Genomic DNA, 16,938 nt, shown 5'->3' with positions numbered 1-16,938 from the left:
AGATAATTGGCATTATTGTTCAGTCTTTATTGGGAAATATTCTTATTTCATATTGAATTTAAAATACATGTAGGATGTTAAAGTGCTGTGATATGCTGGCTTCATTTGCTGGAATAGGCTCCAGCATCTTAAAAGCCCCTTGTGAGTATAAGATGTATGAAAAATAGATAGATATATAGATGAAACTTTATACATCCCATACTCACTTTGTTGCAGTAGCAAGAACGTGAAAGGACAGACACAATAAAAGACATTGTAGACTTAAATAAGATAAGTAAGCGTGTTACAAGAAATATACAAACAAAAACTAAACAAATGGAAGAAAAGACTAACACATTTCTAATACAATTTATCAGAAATTGGTATAGTATATGTATATGATACATTAATTTTTAGAAGGAGAAAAACTATTGCTCAAAATCCCTGAATCAAATAAGATATGTTTTGGCATGTTGGGCAAAGATCATGTTTGAATGTCTAATTTCTGTATTATTTGTTATATTTCAAGCTGCAATTTAAATTAATACATGTACTAGCATATTGCGTTCAAACCTGAACTCATTCACATCATCACGTGAAAGTACTTCCGCTATAAATAATCAAATGCATCATCATTCATCCTGAACTGTATTTTCCCTTGACAGCAAATACCCTTTTGAAGGTGGCGGATGAGACTGAAGAGCCAATCAGAGACAACTTTACTGCACACATTTGCCCGTGGGCTTGTCATTCACCTGGCAGACAGAAGAAGAGCGCAGATGATTGGCTAGGCTGCAACTAAGTCGGTGAGGGGAGGTAGAGGTTTAATGGCAGCGGATGGAGAGAGAGAGAGAGGGAGAGAGAGAGTGGAGAGAGAGGGACAGCGGGAGGGCGGGGGTGCGCTTTACCGCAGTATCACTGGATTTCTGCAGCACTCATCAAAACTCTGCGGCATGAAGACAAGCGCTAGGGGGGAGGGCAATCACTCGAACCGAGCTACCTCTTACTTGTAGTCTTCCCATCTCCATCCTTAGGTTCTCTCTTCTTTTCGACCATTCTGCTTATATTTAAGGCTCCCCTACCTCCAACTAGGAAAAAAGGAAACCCACTTTCCTCATCAGCGTATTAGATTCGCGTTACATTAGAGTCCAATCCTTCTACAGTTGCAGGGGAGTGTGATCGCGACTAGCAAAATGGCAAAGGATGGAGAAAAAGGAGAGTGGAAGGAGTATATATGGAATCCAAGGACAAGAGAGTTTCTGGGTAGGACAGCCAGCAGCTGGGGTAAGTACTGTATTGTACTGTACTGTACTGTACTGTCCAGCTACAGCAATGCAGCAAATATGGAGCCGCACATTCTGTGACCGCTGTCTTCCTGCGCCTTCTAATCCGCATGCTTGCGCATCAAGTGGCCGCTCATTGCAAAATTTGCCGCAATTTTCCCTTTATTTATTCATTTTTGACTGCCTTTGCGCAATGCGATGAGCATAAGGGTGGAGGCATATGATACGCATGGGAAGCATTTAACAATATTTTAGTCTAGTTGACCTAATGGACAGCACACTTTGCGGGAAAAGGTCGCAAAGAACACAAATCGTGCTTCATTTCACTAAATTGAGGCTGGAACGAGGCTTGTCATTGGTTAGCTGGTTAGAGTTGATTAAAAATGAATGAATGTATGTTAGGGGGTCCAACTACTGGAAAGTGAAAGCAATCCCTGCAGTCCAGGAGGAACTTTTGTGAAATAGTGTGCAGGCCTTGTAGCTCAATTTGAATGACACAGGAGCATTATAATCTGGCTAAAGCCAAGAGCCAAATGCTATTTGTACCACCTCCACTCTGACCCAGTGTGAGGGATTTAATCCTAATCTAATGATGGCAATGGCATCGTTAAGATTTGTTTCAATTCTTTCAGATCAAGTTAAAAATAGGTAAGAAAATGATCATTTTACTTTTCGGCAATTTAAATGCAAACTATTCTTAGATTCGATCGTTGGGAAGCCACTTCCGTTCGTTGGAAACCTTCCGGCCCTCTGCCAGTTAATCCAGCTCAGCTCGTCCCAGGTGCTTTTCGGGTCTGGTGGCCTTTTTAAGCCGTGCTTGCTTAAGGCCGCCTAATTGAGCTATTTCTGTTGTTAGTTACCCCGATTGAACGATTGAACACCTGACTTAACTTTTCACCTTTTAGCATGCTCCTAGATTTCATTCACTGCTTCTCATTTAGTAGTTTGATCTTGCCTTCTTAGCAGTGTTTCCATCTTGTCTGCTGTTGCAGGACAAGGTGCAGCGTCATCCTTCTACTATTCATGCCAGACTCAGCTAAATTGTCAAAATGCCTGATGGAGCCATCTTTAAGTGCTCAGAGCCAAACCACAATTCTGCACATTCAATTGGCAACACAATTTCGGAAGTTTTTCTTGTTCATTGCTGCAGGTTCCAAAGGGAAAACACTTAATGAAGCAATGAAGGCCGCCATACAGAAAAGCTTCACATTTCAAAGACTTTTGTGGTTTGTTTGATCAGCAAATTCAAAGAGGCACTGAATAGTTTTACTCTAATTAATTCAATGGATGCTGTTGACGGTGATAAATAAACTAGATTTACTGTAAAAATAGATTGTTTTTACTTTGACCAAACAGTAACATTGGCATCTGAGCACTTAGAAAACTTAAACTAAGTAAAATTTTACCAGGAAATGTTTTCAAGTGAACTGACATTAATTCAATGGCTTCCAGTGAAGGTGATAGCCATTATTATTATTAAAACCACATAAAAAGACCACATTAAAACTGAAGATACAGATCAATAATGACATCATCTGACAGTATGCACTGCAATGTTAACTGTATGTATATATATATATATATATATATATATATATATATATATATATATATATATATATATATATATATATATATATATATATATATATATATATATATATATATATATATATATATATATATATATATATATATATATATATATATATATATATATATATATATATATATATATATATATATATATATATATATATATATATATATATATATATATATATATATATATATATATATATATATATATATGCGACAGTGAATTTCCAGAGTATGGGATGAATAAAGTTGATATAATTTAATCTAATCTAAACAACCTTCTAACAATTCTGACGTCTGAAACATATCTAAATAATAACTTATCATCTTTGTAGAGTATCAACTGTCAACCCAAAAAATAAACATAAACATATTATTTTCACCCTGGGGTGGGGTTATAAGAATTTAAGGAATGGTCACACTTCAATTGAAATCTTAATTGCTGCTCTCTTTCTCCTTCCTCAGTTTTCACTGTTGTTCCATCATAATGGTCTTTAATGTATATTTAATGAGTCAGCGTTTGCCTTTACCGTATCCAATATCCCACAGTGCAAATAATTCATCAGGGAACTCATATAGTCGCTCATATAAATCCCCTGTTGAGCATCCTTTCCTAAACATTTTTTGTGGATTCAAGTCCTCTGACGTTCTGTGCCGGAGGGGTGCTGTGCATAGGCGTAGGGTCATGGCACTCAGCTGCTACTCAGAGCAGGCCCCAGGTGTTATGGTTGAAAATGGGGGACGCGGCATAGAAAAGGCTATTTTTAAGACCCGCCACGGGAACATCACAGACGGATGCTTCAAAAGCTAAAGGAGTCGAAGAGAGTATAGCTGGATGACGAATCTGCTTCTGACAGACTAGTATATTGCCAAGTAGTCAAAATAGGTAAAAAAAAAACACGCTGGTATGCTGAAATAAACCGAATAACAAATATATGTAGGTTGATTTAAAGTGTAGATTTAAAATCAATCTTCTTGACAAACGATATCCTGTTGCCTTAGTGTTACATTATTGCTTTTCTAATAGGTAGACAGATCATGTATCACTATAGTCTCCTTTGTAGTGTTAAATTAATTAAAAGACCTCCTGCATAACCCCCCCCCCCCTCCCTTTAGTCAGTGCAGTGTTCCCCTTCTCTGCAGTGCAGCGTATGATGAAATTGGTTGGAGTGAGCGACCATTCAAACGCTGTTTAATCAACACAGTTCAATGTTTTGGGAACTTACAACATTTGGATTGATCCGGTTTTTGTCAAAGGATGTGGTTGATAATATACATATTGAGTGACACAGACAAAGTGGTAGTGAGGATTTGTAGACGTAATGGGCTACAATTCAATCAACCGCATATCGTAGCACATTAAGACACCAAAAACAAACAAAATGTCAATGTTTTCTGCCTCTAATGACAGTAAAATGCTTTGTGAAAGATCATTTTCTAATCACTGTTTCTACGGCTCTCTGACTTATTCAACATTTTCATTATTATTAACTACTCTCGAGTGAAAAGTTCTACAAACGGTTAGGTTGCTTTATGCTTTGACCCCCTTTTACGGGTATTTCATATTTTCCTCACTTTGGTTCTACAACATGGTGTCCTGATTTCAAAGCCTTTCAAATTGTTACTAATGTCTGTATCCTCTGTTGTTATTAGCTGGCTTTTTGTTGTTGTTGTTTTATCTGTCGATCGATGACCAAAAATCCAGGCTAGCCTCGTTGTAAGAGGCCTGCGCAAACATCCAATTGTGATAGATTGAAAGCCCCATTTGATATCACAAACACTTGTAGGTCCTCTCCAAAATAATTCCCCCATTTCTTTTTTTTCCCAGGTCTCATCCTGCTCTTCTATCTGATTTTCTACATCTTCCTGGCTGGCCTTTTCACGCTCACCATGTACGTCATGTTGCAGACATTGGATGACCACAAGCCGACCTGGCAGGACCGTCTTACTACGCCAGGTCAGTTTCGTAACTGCAGATAAGAGCAAATGCAGTTCGCAATCTAATAGCAGTCCTTGCTTTTTGTGTGTGGCTTTTGCAGGGATGGTGATTCGACCCAAGGCCGACGAGACTTTTGAGATCATCTACAACATCCAGAAAACCGAAAGCTGGGACATGTACGCTCAGGCTCTGGATAAGTTCCTAGAACGTACGTGTGAACCATCTTTCCTTAATCTAGATCTAACATGTAGCTATTAAAAGCAGCTAAAATAGAATGAAAGCCCTGTCTTGGCTCTCTCTTTCTGTAGCCTACAACAGCAGCGCCCAGGACCAGAAAAACGACGAATGCAAACCAGACCAGTACTTCCTGCAGGAGGACAGCGGCGACGTGAAAAACAATCCCAAACGCTCCTGTCAGTTCAAACGCAACGTTCTGGAGGACTGCTCGGGAATCAATGACCGTTACTACGGATACCAGGACGGCAAGCCGTGCATCATTATCAAGATGAATCGGGTATGAAAGAGGAGATGAGAGGAAGGAGAGGGTTCTTGTTGCTAGGAGACATGGAGTGCCTGCCAGAGTGGGAAGGAGGGATAGGAATTTTCCGCTTAAAGAAAAATTGAACCTTGCAGCAATTTTTTATTTGAACTTTATGTGTGTATTCTGTTTCATCCAGGTGATTGGGATGTTGCCAGGAAAGGATGGACAGGCTCCCTTTATTACCTGCGGTGCTAAGGTAACAAGCTAGAACATTGAAAACATGCCATTGTTATATTGAACTGTTTCAAGTACAAAGATGTATTGATTTGTTTCGTGACTGTGCCCCACTCTCAGAGGTACAAAGTTGGCAAAAATCAATGGGTAAGGGGTAAAAAAAAGGAATCAAACGTGTACTATGTATTATTGTGTACTACATAGCAGTAGATTGTAGCCACCATTTTTGTTGTGTTTATTAGGAGCAAAACTGCAGTCAAAAAATACTTCAATAGGTACACCTGCACTGAAAAAAATCTTTTTAATTTTAATTGGATAGCAAAGCATCCGATTGCCGAGCCCTTTCGACATCTTATTTTTCTTTTCTTTTCTGCATGTTAACTCTGGTATTGTAATCCTAAAACACAGCGATCTGCTCTCTGCAAACTAAAGCAGGTCTTTACCACTGATTTCAGTAAATACATACTTGGTGGTCCATATTGTGTTAAAAACCCTGCATTCAGAATGGATCTTTCTTTTTTTTTAGCATCACCTGGCATTTTGGAGGGTTTAATTCTTCGTGTTCCGTCATTGAAGGAACGGCATGTGAAAATAACAATGACTTCAAAATAAAAAAAACTGCCAGTTTAGTCCACGGTGCGGTAAAATTAGAAATTACGTTTATTTGGTCATTTCCAATCAACTTTATGCGGCCCGGTCTCAACCGACCAAAGTGCCGTATGCGGCTCGTGGGCCGTATAGTGCATTATTTCCTACTAACAATAGAAAATGTCTAATTCTGTATTACAAAACATAATGTTACACATAAAAAAACTGTTTTGACTAATGCAAATGTGCAGGTATACCTAATATTTTGACATGGGAGTTATAATAATGTATTCCCCATATATGTATTCATCTTTATATATACTAGGATTTAGATTCTGTGATGAGACTTTTTTTCTGTGTGTGTGTTTAAGTGACCATTTAACAAAAATGTGGGTGTGTTAGATAATGAGATTTAAAGAAAAGAATGACATTAATGAGATTTACCTCCACCTCCTTTATGTGGGGTAAGCGGCATTTTTAGGCCATAACACACACGTTTATTTGATTCTACAGAGAGAAGACACTGAAAAAATTGGAGAGATGGTTTACTTTCCTGCCAATGGTACCTTCAACCTTATGTACTACCCCTACTATGGCAAGAAAGCTCAGGTAAGATCATTTAGTATAAAGCAAGACACATGTTACTATGTTAAAGCCCTAAATCCCACTCAGATTTTACACACTAATTAAATGACAGAATAATTTCAAGTAGTATTATTCAAAACTAAAGTATTAAGACTACATTACTACTGATGTGAGAAGATATTAATGTAACCTTATGGATCAGTGTTAAAAAAAAGTGATGTAACAGCAGAGGGTGTATGACTCAATGGGAAAAGAGCGTAGGCGAGTGCGCTCATAGTGTTTATCTAGCGATATGTTAGACTACAAAATTGAAAGTGGGTCAGAGGAAGAAGTAAGTCCCAAAGCATTTGAGATTTGACTGCATGTTCCAATTGTTCACTAAAGCACCATGACATGGCCCCTCTGACTGAAAGAAAAGGAGAGACTGGGATTTTTTAATGATGTACTTCTGGCTACCACGGCTGGGGACAATACCAAAGTTGTAAAGTGACAAATAGACAGAATGAGGAACTGGTTGTCGATCACACCCAGCTTTTCAACAAGAGGGAAAGGGAAGCCAGGAGGGACAGACGAGGTGAAAAGCAAAGACGTGCTGGAGCCTATGCTAGCAGACTTTGGGCCAAGGGGTGTCACGTCTTTGAGTTTGGAAACGTAGAGTGGACCCAAAATGTAGGGAAGCAGGCAATGTATGAGGATGGCATGCTCAAAGAAAACTTTAATTTCTTAGACAGGAGGAGTTTCACTTGGAAATCAAATAACAAAATCAAACCTGACGTGGAACAACACGGGTTAACGAGGAACTTGGAGCGTGGAAGGTGGAAACTTAGAAGCAAAGTAGAGTAAAACAGGCGATCCAACAATGACAAAACAATCACGTGGGGTTTAAATAGACAGAACGAGGAACTGATTGTCAATCCCACGCAGCTGGTCAACAAGAGGAAAAGGGAAGCTAGAAGGGACACAAGAGGCAAAAAGCAAACACGCCCACACGGGTTAAAATTAATGACAAAACCCAACCCTGAACCGGTGGCACAACCATTCACTCTCACACTCATGCCTAGGGGCAATTTAAAGAGTCCAATCAGCCTACCATGTTTTTGAAATGTGGGAGGAAACTAGAGTACCAGGAGAAATTCCACATAGGCCCGGGGAGAATATGCAAACTGCACACCAACTTGGATTTGAACCCAGGACTCCAGAGCTGTGAGGCCGACGTGCTAACCACTCAAGCCAAACAGGCCTCCCGCCATGCTAACCATCTAATGCAAATATATTTTGCTGCAGTTGTGCCTAAAAAGTTAGCAAACTCATTGGCCTCATGTCGTTTTTCACCTGTGATGGTTAAAAGAAAATATCCAAAATATAATGTATAAAAAGGTTAAGTTTATTGTCTTTTTGTTGCAGGTGAATTACTCCCAACCTTTGGTTGCCGTCAAATTCCTTAACATCACCTTGAATGAAGACGTCAACATCGAGTGTAAGATCAACGCCAACAACATTCCCACTGGAAACGAGAGAGACAAGTTTGCCGGACGAGTGTCTTTCAAGCTGAGGATCAACACCATTAATTAGGTTTCAAAGCCTTTTTCATCCTATGAATACTTCATGTTGTGCAACATTGCACATGCACAGAAAGGAATTGCAGCATTTTCACTCTTTGTGAGTTTGTTTACAACCCAGAAAAAAACAAAGAAATAGGGTGGACATTGTTTGTCCAGATATGTGATAAGTAAATGCTAGACTAAAGAGTGGTAATACTGTAATTATTTCTGTCTGTGAACTTGGAGACAATTTTTTTTCTGTGAATTCATTTGAGGTGACGTCTATTTATACTGCATGACAAACGAAAAGGGGATGTAATGCGTCTTTTTAAAGTTTGCGAGGACCAGTCAAGACACTGTATTTGCTGCTCCTATCTTACTGCCTCAAAATAGGCCATTCCTCATCTGCAGTTTTTATTTATATATATTATCACAAACCTTTGCTGAAATAGGGATGGGTATATGACTAATTTGACAAGAATAATCAAACTACAAATAGTTGTTACTTTTAAAGTTATTTTTCATTTTAAAAATGAAACAAAATCAGACTGTAGAGTTCGCTAAAGCGAATCAACATTGTGCGCTGGTCAAAGCCAAGTAATGCATTCAATTTGCAGCTCCAAAGATTTCTTAATCATTATGCCCATCCCTAAAACTAACTTGTTGCACTCCAAATGATAATCTGACATTATATATATCTTCAAGGATGGATGCTGAGATGAAGCCATTTTGCATGTGTGTATTGTCTTTTGCGTACTATAAGGGTAGGAGGCCCATATGTCCCAATTCATTGCTAAGTATGTTGGTGGTAGTGGTGGTGGGGAGGTTCGGTGAGACTGCTGACCACCAGGAGGGGCCGCCTTATAAGCGACCAATTGGAATTACACACAATCAGTGTGCAGTATTAATTAAAATGGAAATTGGCATTACCTGAAGCTAAAGGGTTAAAAAAAAAAGAAAAAAAAAACCCAAAACCTCAAAGTGCGCATTTGTGGCTTCACTGTTTGCGTGTACATTTAGTTTTTAGCGTATTCCATACCAAGGTCGGGAAATTGCATGCACTGTGCAATAGTCATGTAATCAGTACAGTATGAATGATTGATCATATTCTTTAGAGCAAAGAAGTTGTGCATTCACATGGCGGTTGGATGTGTTGAGCGCATCAATCACTTTGAAACATCCTACTAGGTCTTCCTTACATTATTTCGCTAATTTCAGAAACACTACCCCTGTCTCCAGTTTGCATTTGTGTGGGATTATTTTAAAATTGGTGAATTTATCTGGAGTTCACATTTAGCTCAAACAATCAGACGTATATAGAAATGACCACTTTAGTATGCATCTGCAACTCACTCCATTTTTTTTACATAAGTGTTTGTAGTTATAGCCATATTGATATTTAGAAGTCTTTTTTTCCCTTTTATTTCATTGATTATATAATGGTTTTCATTGGTGTGCTTTTTTGGGGGTGACACTGGTTTGAAATTCATCTATAATTCTTTAAACAGTGAAGTTGATGGTATGTTTTTTTTTTAATCAGCCTCATGCATTCTCATATTCTTGACAAGTGTTTAGTTTTTAAATATGTGATTTAGTAGAAGGTTGTTGGAAAGTTTAAAATAAACCAGGTGGAAACGTACAACTAATAGTTGATTTAGTTTGTCCAGACTTGAACTGGCGGCTACTAGTTTGAATGCACAGAATCCCTAAGGCATTTGGTGCTAAATATTCCTAAATATCTCCATGTGCTCTAACTAATGACTAATATAATCTATCCATTTGAATTCAATCCAAATATAATGGCATCTTTTATTTTTCAAAACTGATTTTTAAACCCACCCACACATGCACATCGCCACTGTTGCTGAAACAAACACTCAATTTCCCACTAATCTCTTAATCTGGTGGGCTAATCCAGAGCCTGCGTTCTGAATTTCTTTCCCTATAGTGTTTCTTAGATAAGATATATTGATTCATTCATTTTCCAGAGTTCTTCATTTCTTTAACCTGAAATTTGACTGAATTTGCCTAAGAGCTGCGAAATTGCACAATACTAACTATAATTTTCATTTGCCATCTGCATAAAAAGATGAGTTCCTCAACCAAAGATCCTCAATCCACATTTAGTTTTCTCTAAGCAAAATTGTGTTGCAGGACAAAAATGAAATGAAATATTTGCTGCGGAGAAATTGAAGGATTCGTGTGTGTTGCGTTATATATATATATATAAAAAGACCACCTCTTACATAACCGTACTAATACGCACAATGGAGTTTCACAAAGATGTAACAGTGCCTCCTGGTGGACAGAAAGTGTTGTTGCCAGTGACCTGGTTACTCGCCTCTTATCTCCGTTTATCCTTTTTTGTGATAATTTGGAGATGTCCTCAGAAAGCAATATATATCTCTTTCTTATGTGGCCATGGGACGTAAACATGGAAAAGGAATGAAAAATAAAGCAAGCGAGAATAAGATGTTAAGAGGCAACAATCGAGAAAGTATGTAAAAACGTATTGTTTGTGACAGACTATTTTTATTGCAGTTTTGTTGTAACATTTAGAGAATGTATCAGCTCGGATTGTATTGTTTCTTGAGACATATTTAAGGTTGTCACCCATCATTTAATGAATGGTTTCGTTGACAAAGATTTTGTTTGTTTTTATATTTTTGTGCGTGCGTTTGTGTGATATTTCCACCCCATACATTATGACATTACATATATGACGGTTATGTATGTTATGGTTGGAGGAGGCTATATATATATATATATATATATATATATATATATATATATATATATATATATATATATATATATATATATATATATATATATATATATATATATATATATATATATATATATATATATATATATATATATATATATATATATATATATATATATATATATATATATATATATATATATATATATATATATATATATATATATATATCCTCCTCCAATACATAACCGTCATATAAGGTCATACCCACATTTTCCCAGTTTTAACTAATACCCAATAATAGCGTTATCCTGGTTATTTTTTTTGTTGCCATGACTGTATGTATATTTTTGCTCATGTTTACTGCAAATAAAGATAGATAATTAATAAACATCATTTAAGGGAACCAAACCTTAAAAGTGTGGCCTCTGCTTCTGCAATTTTCTTGAAATTGAAAAAATCTCACTGCAGGAAAAACCATCCCAAGATGTCAAACATCACGAGGTGATTGTTATCTAATGTAGTCGTGATCTCATTGAGTATATATATAATCTTTGCATCCGGGTTTTGGCCAGTTTTTAGTAGCCCATTGTAAACCTGAAGTGGTTGTAAATGAGTCAAGTGGAGGATCAGTCTGAACAAACAAGTCAAAGCCTAAAGTTCTTGTTTTCTTTCTTATTTTTTTTCCTCATTGGCTGCCAATGAAAGCATTAGGCGAACATTTCATTTTAATTAGGATGTCTGGCAGTGAATCATGTTTCATTGCTTTGTTAAATGATAAAATAACAAACCATGTACAAAAGTAAGAAGGTTGTTAATGTAATTTTCTTTGTAATATGTGATAATTAATGTCAAAGCAGTTCATTTTTAGGAAAATTGATTTTTTCATCACAGTCAAGTGCATGTCATGAATTATATTGACAATTTTTTAAGACATTTCAGAGGATCTGATCACCTTTGCCTACCCGGTTGCTGTGTTCTTAGAAAGAGACAACATGGAGGAAGAAAAAAACAAGACAGGTAGGATTAGAACCTGGTATTAGAGGTATTTGTAGGTTTAAAATAGTCCTATTAAGACCAATGCAGTGTTTGGGTTAGAACATTAATCTGCTCCTCAATCATTTCCAATGGAGATTATCAAACAAAATTTCAATGCTGATGATATTTAAGACATTCATTTAATAGAGTTTAAAAAAACTGAATGTGAAGACACTGGAGCAGAAATAGGCACATTTATTATTTCTGAGATTCATTCTGACATCATATATTACTAATGAATTAATACTGCACAGTCATGCCAGTGTCATAGTAAAGCACCATTATTATCCAGCATATGAATTACACATTTTGATTTGAGGCAATAGGTCCTAGTGTTAAATTATCTGTGTAAACAAAACATAAAAACCTTTTGAGGTAGTTTACTAACCCTCCAGGAATTAGCCTTGCAATTTAATGGTTTGCTGCCTTTGACGTTTAATCCATTTGGACTATTAGGCCTGGCAGTGAAAGAATAAAGTTGAGAAAACAACGCTAAATCTAATGCACAGATGCAATAAAGATAGCACAAGGAAATACTGATTTGGTCCTATAAATATACCCCCTGCCTAAATAATAAGTTATTTATTATCCTCAACTTCAAACTAATAAAATGGACCTTTGGCTCTTTAGGAATACATTTGTAGAGGTAATCTTTTGGGAACAGAGTGCAGGTTTTCATTCCAACCGATAAAGAAGATACATTTTCACTAATCTGTTCTCTTAAAAGTGTCATCATTTGATTGCAGTCAGGTTCTACTTTGTTTTCAGAAGAAACCTCAATGATTAAACTCTCAGTTGGAATAAAAACCGGCCCTTTGTGGAATAGTGTGGACACTGCTAGTTTAGATGGTTTTCTACTTCCAAAGTAGCCACCTGCTGGTCATTAGAACAAATGCAAGCATATCCTTGTTTCTGTACAAGAAAACCTCGTACCAAACACAACAAGTCCAGTCCAGTTTTCCTGTATTTCTTAATAGGAATACAAAGGCACTTCTGCATCACTCTCCTTTTGTGACTTCAAAAGTCAATTGCGTCATTAGCTGCCTTAAAAATCCCCTCAGGGTCCATAAGGAGACTTTATTTTGTGTGTGTGAATTGAACCCAAAACCTAGCACATCTGGCTCACAGCTCTGGGGTCCTGGGTTCAAATCCAGGTCACATCCACCAGTGTGGAGTTTGCATGTTCTCCTGTGTGGGTTTTCTCCAGGTATTCTGGTTTCCTCCCACATTCCAAAGACAGGCATTGGTATGCTGATTGGACACTAAATCAATAGCCCCTAGGTATGAGTGTGAGCGTGAATTATTGTCCGTCTCCTTTTGCCCTGCGATCGGCTGGCCACCAATTAAGAATGTCCCCCTGGGATAGACTCCAGCCCCCCCCCCCCCCCCCCCCAAAACCCTAATGAAGATAAAGCAGTTCAGAAAATGAGAGAATGAGATGAGGATGAGAACCCAAAGACAAAATGTCTGCATTGAATTTGGGAAGGAAATATGGCAGTTTTAGCTAAAAAAAAATGTTCATTCACATTTTGACATAGTAACAAAGTAACAATCAAAACTGTCCGTTGGGCCTTTTTAAGGCAAATTCAACATTCCGTTGTCCTCCAGGGCTTTCTGCGTCCGATCGTAGACCACCCCGATTGCCCTGACCACTCGATTTAGCACTGCGCTTAGCTCTTCCTGGTTTTGCACACACACCAGCCTGAAAAAGAAGCCACGCTCGGGCATGGCAATGAAGGCCACCTCTGCCGCTCTGCGCACAAACCAGGAATGGTAGTTAGCCAGGGTGGTCTGGTAGGCCTCGCGACACAGCTCAGAGGGTTTCCTCAACCGGCCCGCCGCCGGGATTTCGGCCAGTTTGTGCAGGAAGAGCTTGAGCCAAAGCAGAGCTCGGTGCAGTCGTAGAAGAGTGCGACATCCCGAGTCTGTCTGCCGCTGGAAGTCCACCACGCCTTGTTTCAGCTCCACCCTGACCATAGAGCGCACTGAATTGTAAGCACCGGAACGCTGTGAGGGGTTCGAATCTTTCGCTCTCGCCTCCGGGTTTTCTGTGTGGTCAAAATTCACATCCCGATTGACCTCTGCTTCTGGGATGTTCCCATCCAACAGGGCTAATTCCCGAATAATGGAGGTTTTGGTTTCTATTTCTTTAGATATGAGGCCAACCATGGGACCCAGAGCTTCCATAAACCTGGAGGACACGTCATAATTATGAATCATGATCATCATGGTGATGATACACCATCGTAAATGGAATCGTTACACTAATGTTTTTATCTCTTACTTCACAAGCTCATCCCAGCTTGATAGATAAGGCTGCAACAGCACATCAGATGTGAAGGCCGGTGACGCCAGCAGGTGAGCGAGTAGATGTGAGATCTGGAAGGACTGTCCGGGGCACTCCTTTATGGCTCCAAGGTCCTCGGACACTTCGGAGGCACTGCTGTTTGACAGCTGGGGGGCGAGATGGGGTGGGGGGGTTGTCACATGGACAATCGGAGGAGAACAAAGAAAGACATTTTATTTCATTAATGGGAATCTGAAGCTCAGTATGCTAATACTTTTGTTTTATTAATGATCTTAGTTTACCTCATTCTCTTGATTGTAGCCTTTTAGACATGAATCCCAGTGGTGATCCAAACCTCCATCTACATGGAAAACAGAAAAACATTTTTCCATTTTGATATTAAAATAGTATTTTCTTCTACTTTTCTAATAGTAAAATGATCAAACACCTCTATTCCAAAAAAAAAAAACTTTTAACATGGGATTGTTTGCTCATTAAAATAACTAATGCCAAGTAGTAAACCTATTTTACATGAACATAGTTTGATTTGAAGACAAATCACAATTTTTCTCAAATATTCTAACTAATTTTTAATGTTTTTTTCAATCCAGCAACATATAGTAGAAGACAGACCAATCAACTTTTAAAACTGATATAATAGTTTATGTGACAGTTAATCACATTGTTTTTATGTGTATAAGTTCTCGCTGAGGAGAGAAAAATTTGCTGCATGTTTCGGATTTTCGACCATTTTTGCACAAACGCTGCCATTGAAACCTAATTATGTGGGCGAGCTGAGCAGGCAAATTGTCCTCAACTAAAAAAGTTCCTTTTTAACCTTTTAAAAACCATCAGTCCCATACATTTAGACAGTTTATGACCCATAACTGTATTTGAAAGAAGACCACATGGTTCTTATTGACTTTTAGAGTCTGTAAAATTGAGAAAATAAACCCATCATCATGTTTTCCTCAACTTTATATAGTCACCATATAAACTTGTTAAAAAGCAGATATCATGAATCTAACTTAAAAAAATCATTAATGTATTGCTTTTCTCAAAAATTATAAGTACACTGCATATTATATGAGTTTGGTGTTTGCTTGGCAAATAAAAGTAAAAGCAACATCAATCAAATATATTATTTCAACCATGGTTTTGTTGTTTATTTGCATTTAACCAATTACTTTTCTTGGCGGGTAAAGGTAATAGTCATAAAGCATTCATTCTTGTGACAAGAAAGATCAATCAAAATCCATTTTAATCATCTATGGTGAGCAGTGCTTGCTTTCTACAGCCACTGCAACATGTGAGCCATCCTTGATTTAGTACTCATGCATTCCCAAGAAGGGAGGAGTACTACAAATTCATTGTACATTGCATTCATACAGACTGAAGGAAAATTACTCACGCAGCCAGAGCATGCCGAGGAAGAGCAGCAGGACTAAGATAGCCAAGGCAGCCTTGCTCTTCACACCCATTCTGAAGTCCTCTTTCCTCACCGCCTGCCGTCTGCGTCTTTCCCCCTCTAATTCCAGCGTGTCTCACATGAGTCCTCGTCCCTTGCACTGCCTGTCACCACAATTACTTTCTTGGCCTCTCAATGCCCACCACCCCACCCTTTACCCAAAGACCTTTCATACTCCTCCCCAAAGCCTTAAATCAAAAGTTGTTTCCACCATCGAGCCCCTACAAGCAAGTGAGTAAGCACGGCTGCTGAGTTTTCCGTCTGACCCTCCACGCTGTGTCTGCAGTTGCTCTTTTTTCTCATTCCCCTTCATTCAATGGTCCAGCCTGCCTTTGTGTCTAATGATCCCTGGAACTGCTGTTGCTCAATACGAAAGGGTCCAGAGATCAACCTGAGATCAGCAGTGGTTGGCTGATAAAGCTGAGCCAACACAGCGTGTCCGCCAGTAACCCCCCCTTCTTCTACTTCTTCCTCCACATGCATCTCCTACAGTATGTGCTATATTCCTGGTCAGCTTGAGTAAACGCTCTCCCCTCCCACCAACGCCCTCCCTATTCTCGCTCTCTCTGTTTTACTCCCCCCTCTCTCATTCAGACAAGCTATTAGGAGCACTATACAGCATCCAACATGTATCACATGGAAAAAGCAGGAAGGATTGAAGGTCCACAGCAAATTTGTAACAAATTCTTCCTATTGTCTTTCTTAGCTGATGTTTTTTTTTGCCCCTCCCAAAAAAGTGCTGCTTTATTTGTGTCAAACCAACCTTTTCAGTTATGATATTCTCAGGAAGCCAATCAAATTTTAAATATTCGTCTAATGGCAATTCCTTTAAAAGCATGGAGGATGTCTGTTGACTTTTCTGTGATAATCTTAGGATTTTTTTTCACCAGCTTTACTTCTTCCTTATATGGTGGAATGTGAACAGACATTGAACTTGGCACGCTCGAGGAGAACCACATGTGCGTTCTTAAAGAGGGACGTTACAATGGTATTTCTCAGTTGAGGAGCAGAAAGAAGTGAAAGCATTCATTATATGGCTGGGAGGGCTCAGTCATGTGGCTTTTATTCCATCTACAAATGGTTGATCCCATCTGAAATGGCCGGCAATGAACAAGGGGAGACCGAATCCCAGTGGGAAACATGTGACCCACTAAGAAGATACGAGCTGTTAGGCTCTGCTGAGCAACT

General features: G+C 38.4%; 2 protein-coding genes across 3 annotated transcripts; one reads left to right on the top strand and one right to left on the bottom strand.

Annotated features, from left to right (window-relative positions):
- Positions 1–896: 896 nt before the first annotated feature.
- atp1b2b (ATPase Na+/K+ transporting subunit beta 2b) lies at positions 897–10,671 on the top strand. 2 transcript variants are annotated; one of them, XM_077740452.1, is made up of 8 exons: positions 897–1,263; positions 4,690–4,818; positions 4,901–5,008; positions 5,109–5,314; positions 5,478–5,537; positions 5,636–5,662; positions 6,617–6,712; positions 8,093–10,671. In XM_077740452.1, the coding sequence occupies exons 1-8, from the start codon at positions 1,173–1,175 to the stop codon at positions 8,258–8,260; spliced, it is 885 nt and encodes a 294-aa protein (XP_077596578.1). In that variant the 5' UTR covers positions 897–1,172; the 3' UTR covers positions 8,261–10,671. The 2 variants fall into 2 exon arrangements, with proteins under 2 accessions (XP_077596578.1, XP_077596579.1); XM_077740453.1 differs by lacking the exon at positions 5,636–5,662 and having other exon boundaries at positions 898–1,263.
- Positions 10,672–13,386: 2,715 nt separating this feature from the next.
- gltpd2b (glycolipid transfer protein domain containing 2b) lies at positions 13,387–16,226 on the bottom strand. Its single transcript, XM_077740697.1, has 4 exons — positions 15,694–16,226; positions 14,585–14,643; positions 14,280–14,449; positions 13,387–14,186 (listed from the first exon to the last, which is right to left on the bottom strand). The coding sequence occupies exons 1-4, from the start codon at positions 15,761–15,763 to the stop codon at positions 13,571–13,573; spliced, it is 915 nt and encodes a 304-aa protein (XP_077596823.1). The 5' UTR covers positions 15,764–16,226; the 3' UTR covers positions 13,387–13,570.
- Between the last annotated feature and the right edge of the window lie 712 nt (positions 16,227–16,938).

This window comes from Stigmatopora nigra, chromosome 19, assembly GCF_051989575.1.
Source record: "Stigmatopora nigra isolate UIUO_SnigA chromosome 19, RoL_Snig_1.1, whole genome shotgun sequence".
NCBI classification, from domain to species: domain Eukaryota; kingdom Metazoa; phylum Chordata; class Actinopteri; order Syngnathiformes; family Syngnathidae; genus Stigmatopora; species Stigmatopora nigra.
This window is presented reverse-complemented; position numbering and strand designations above follow the sequence as displayed.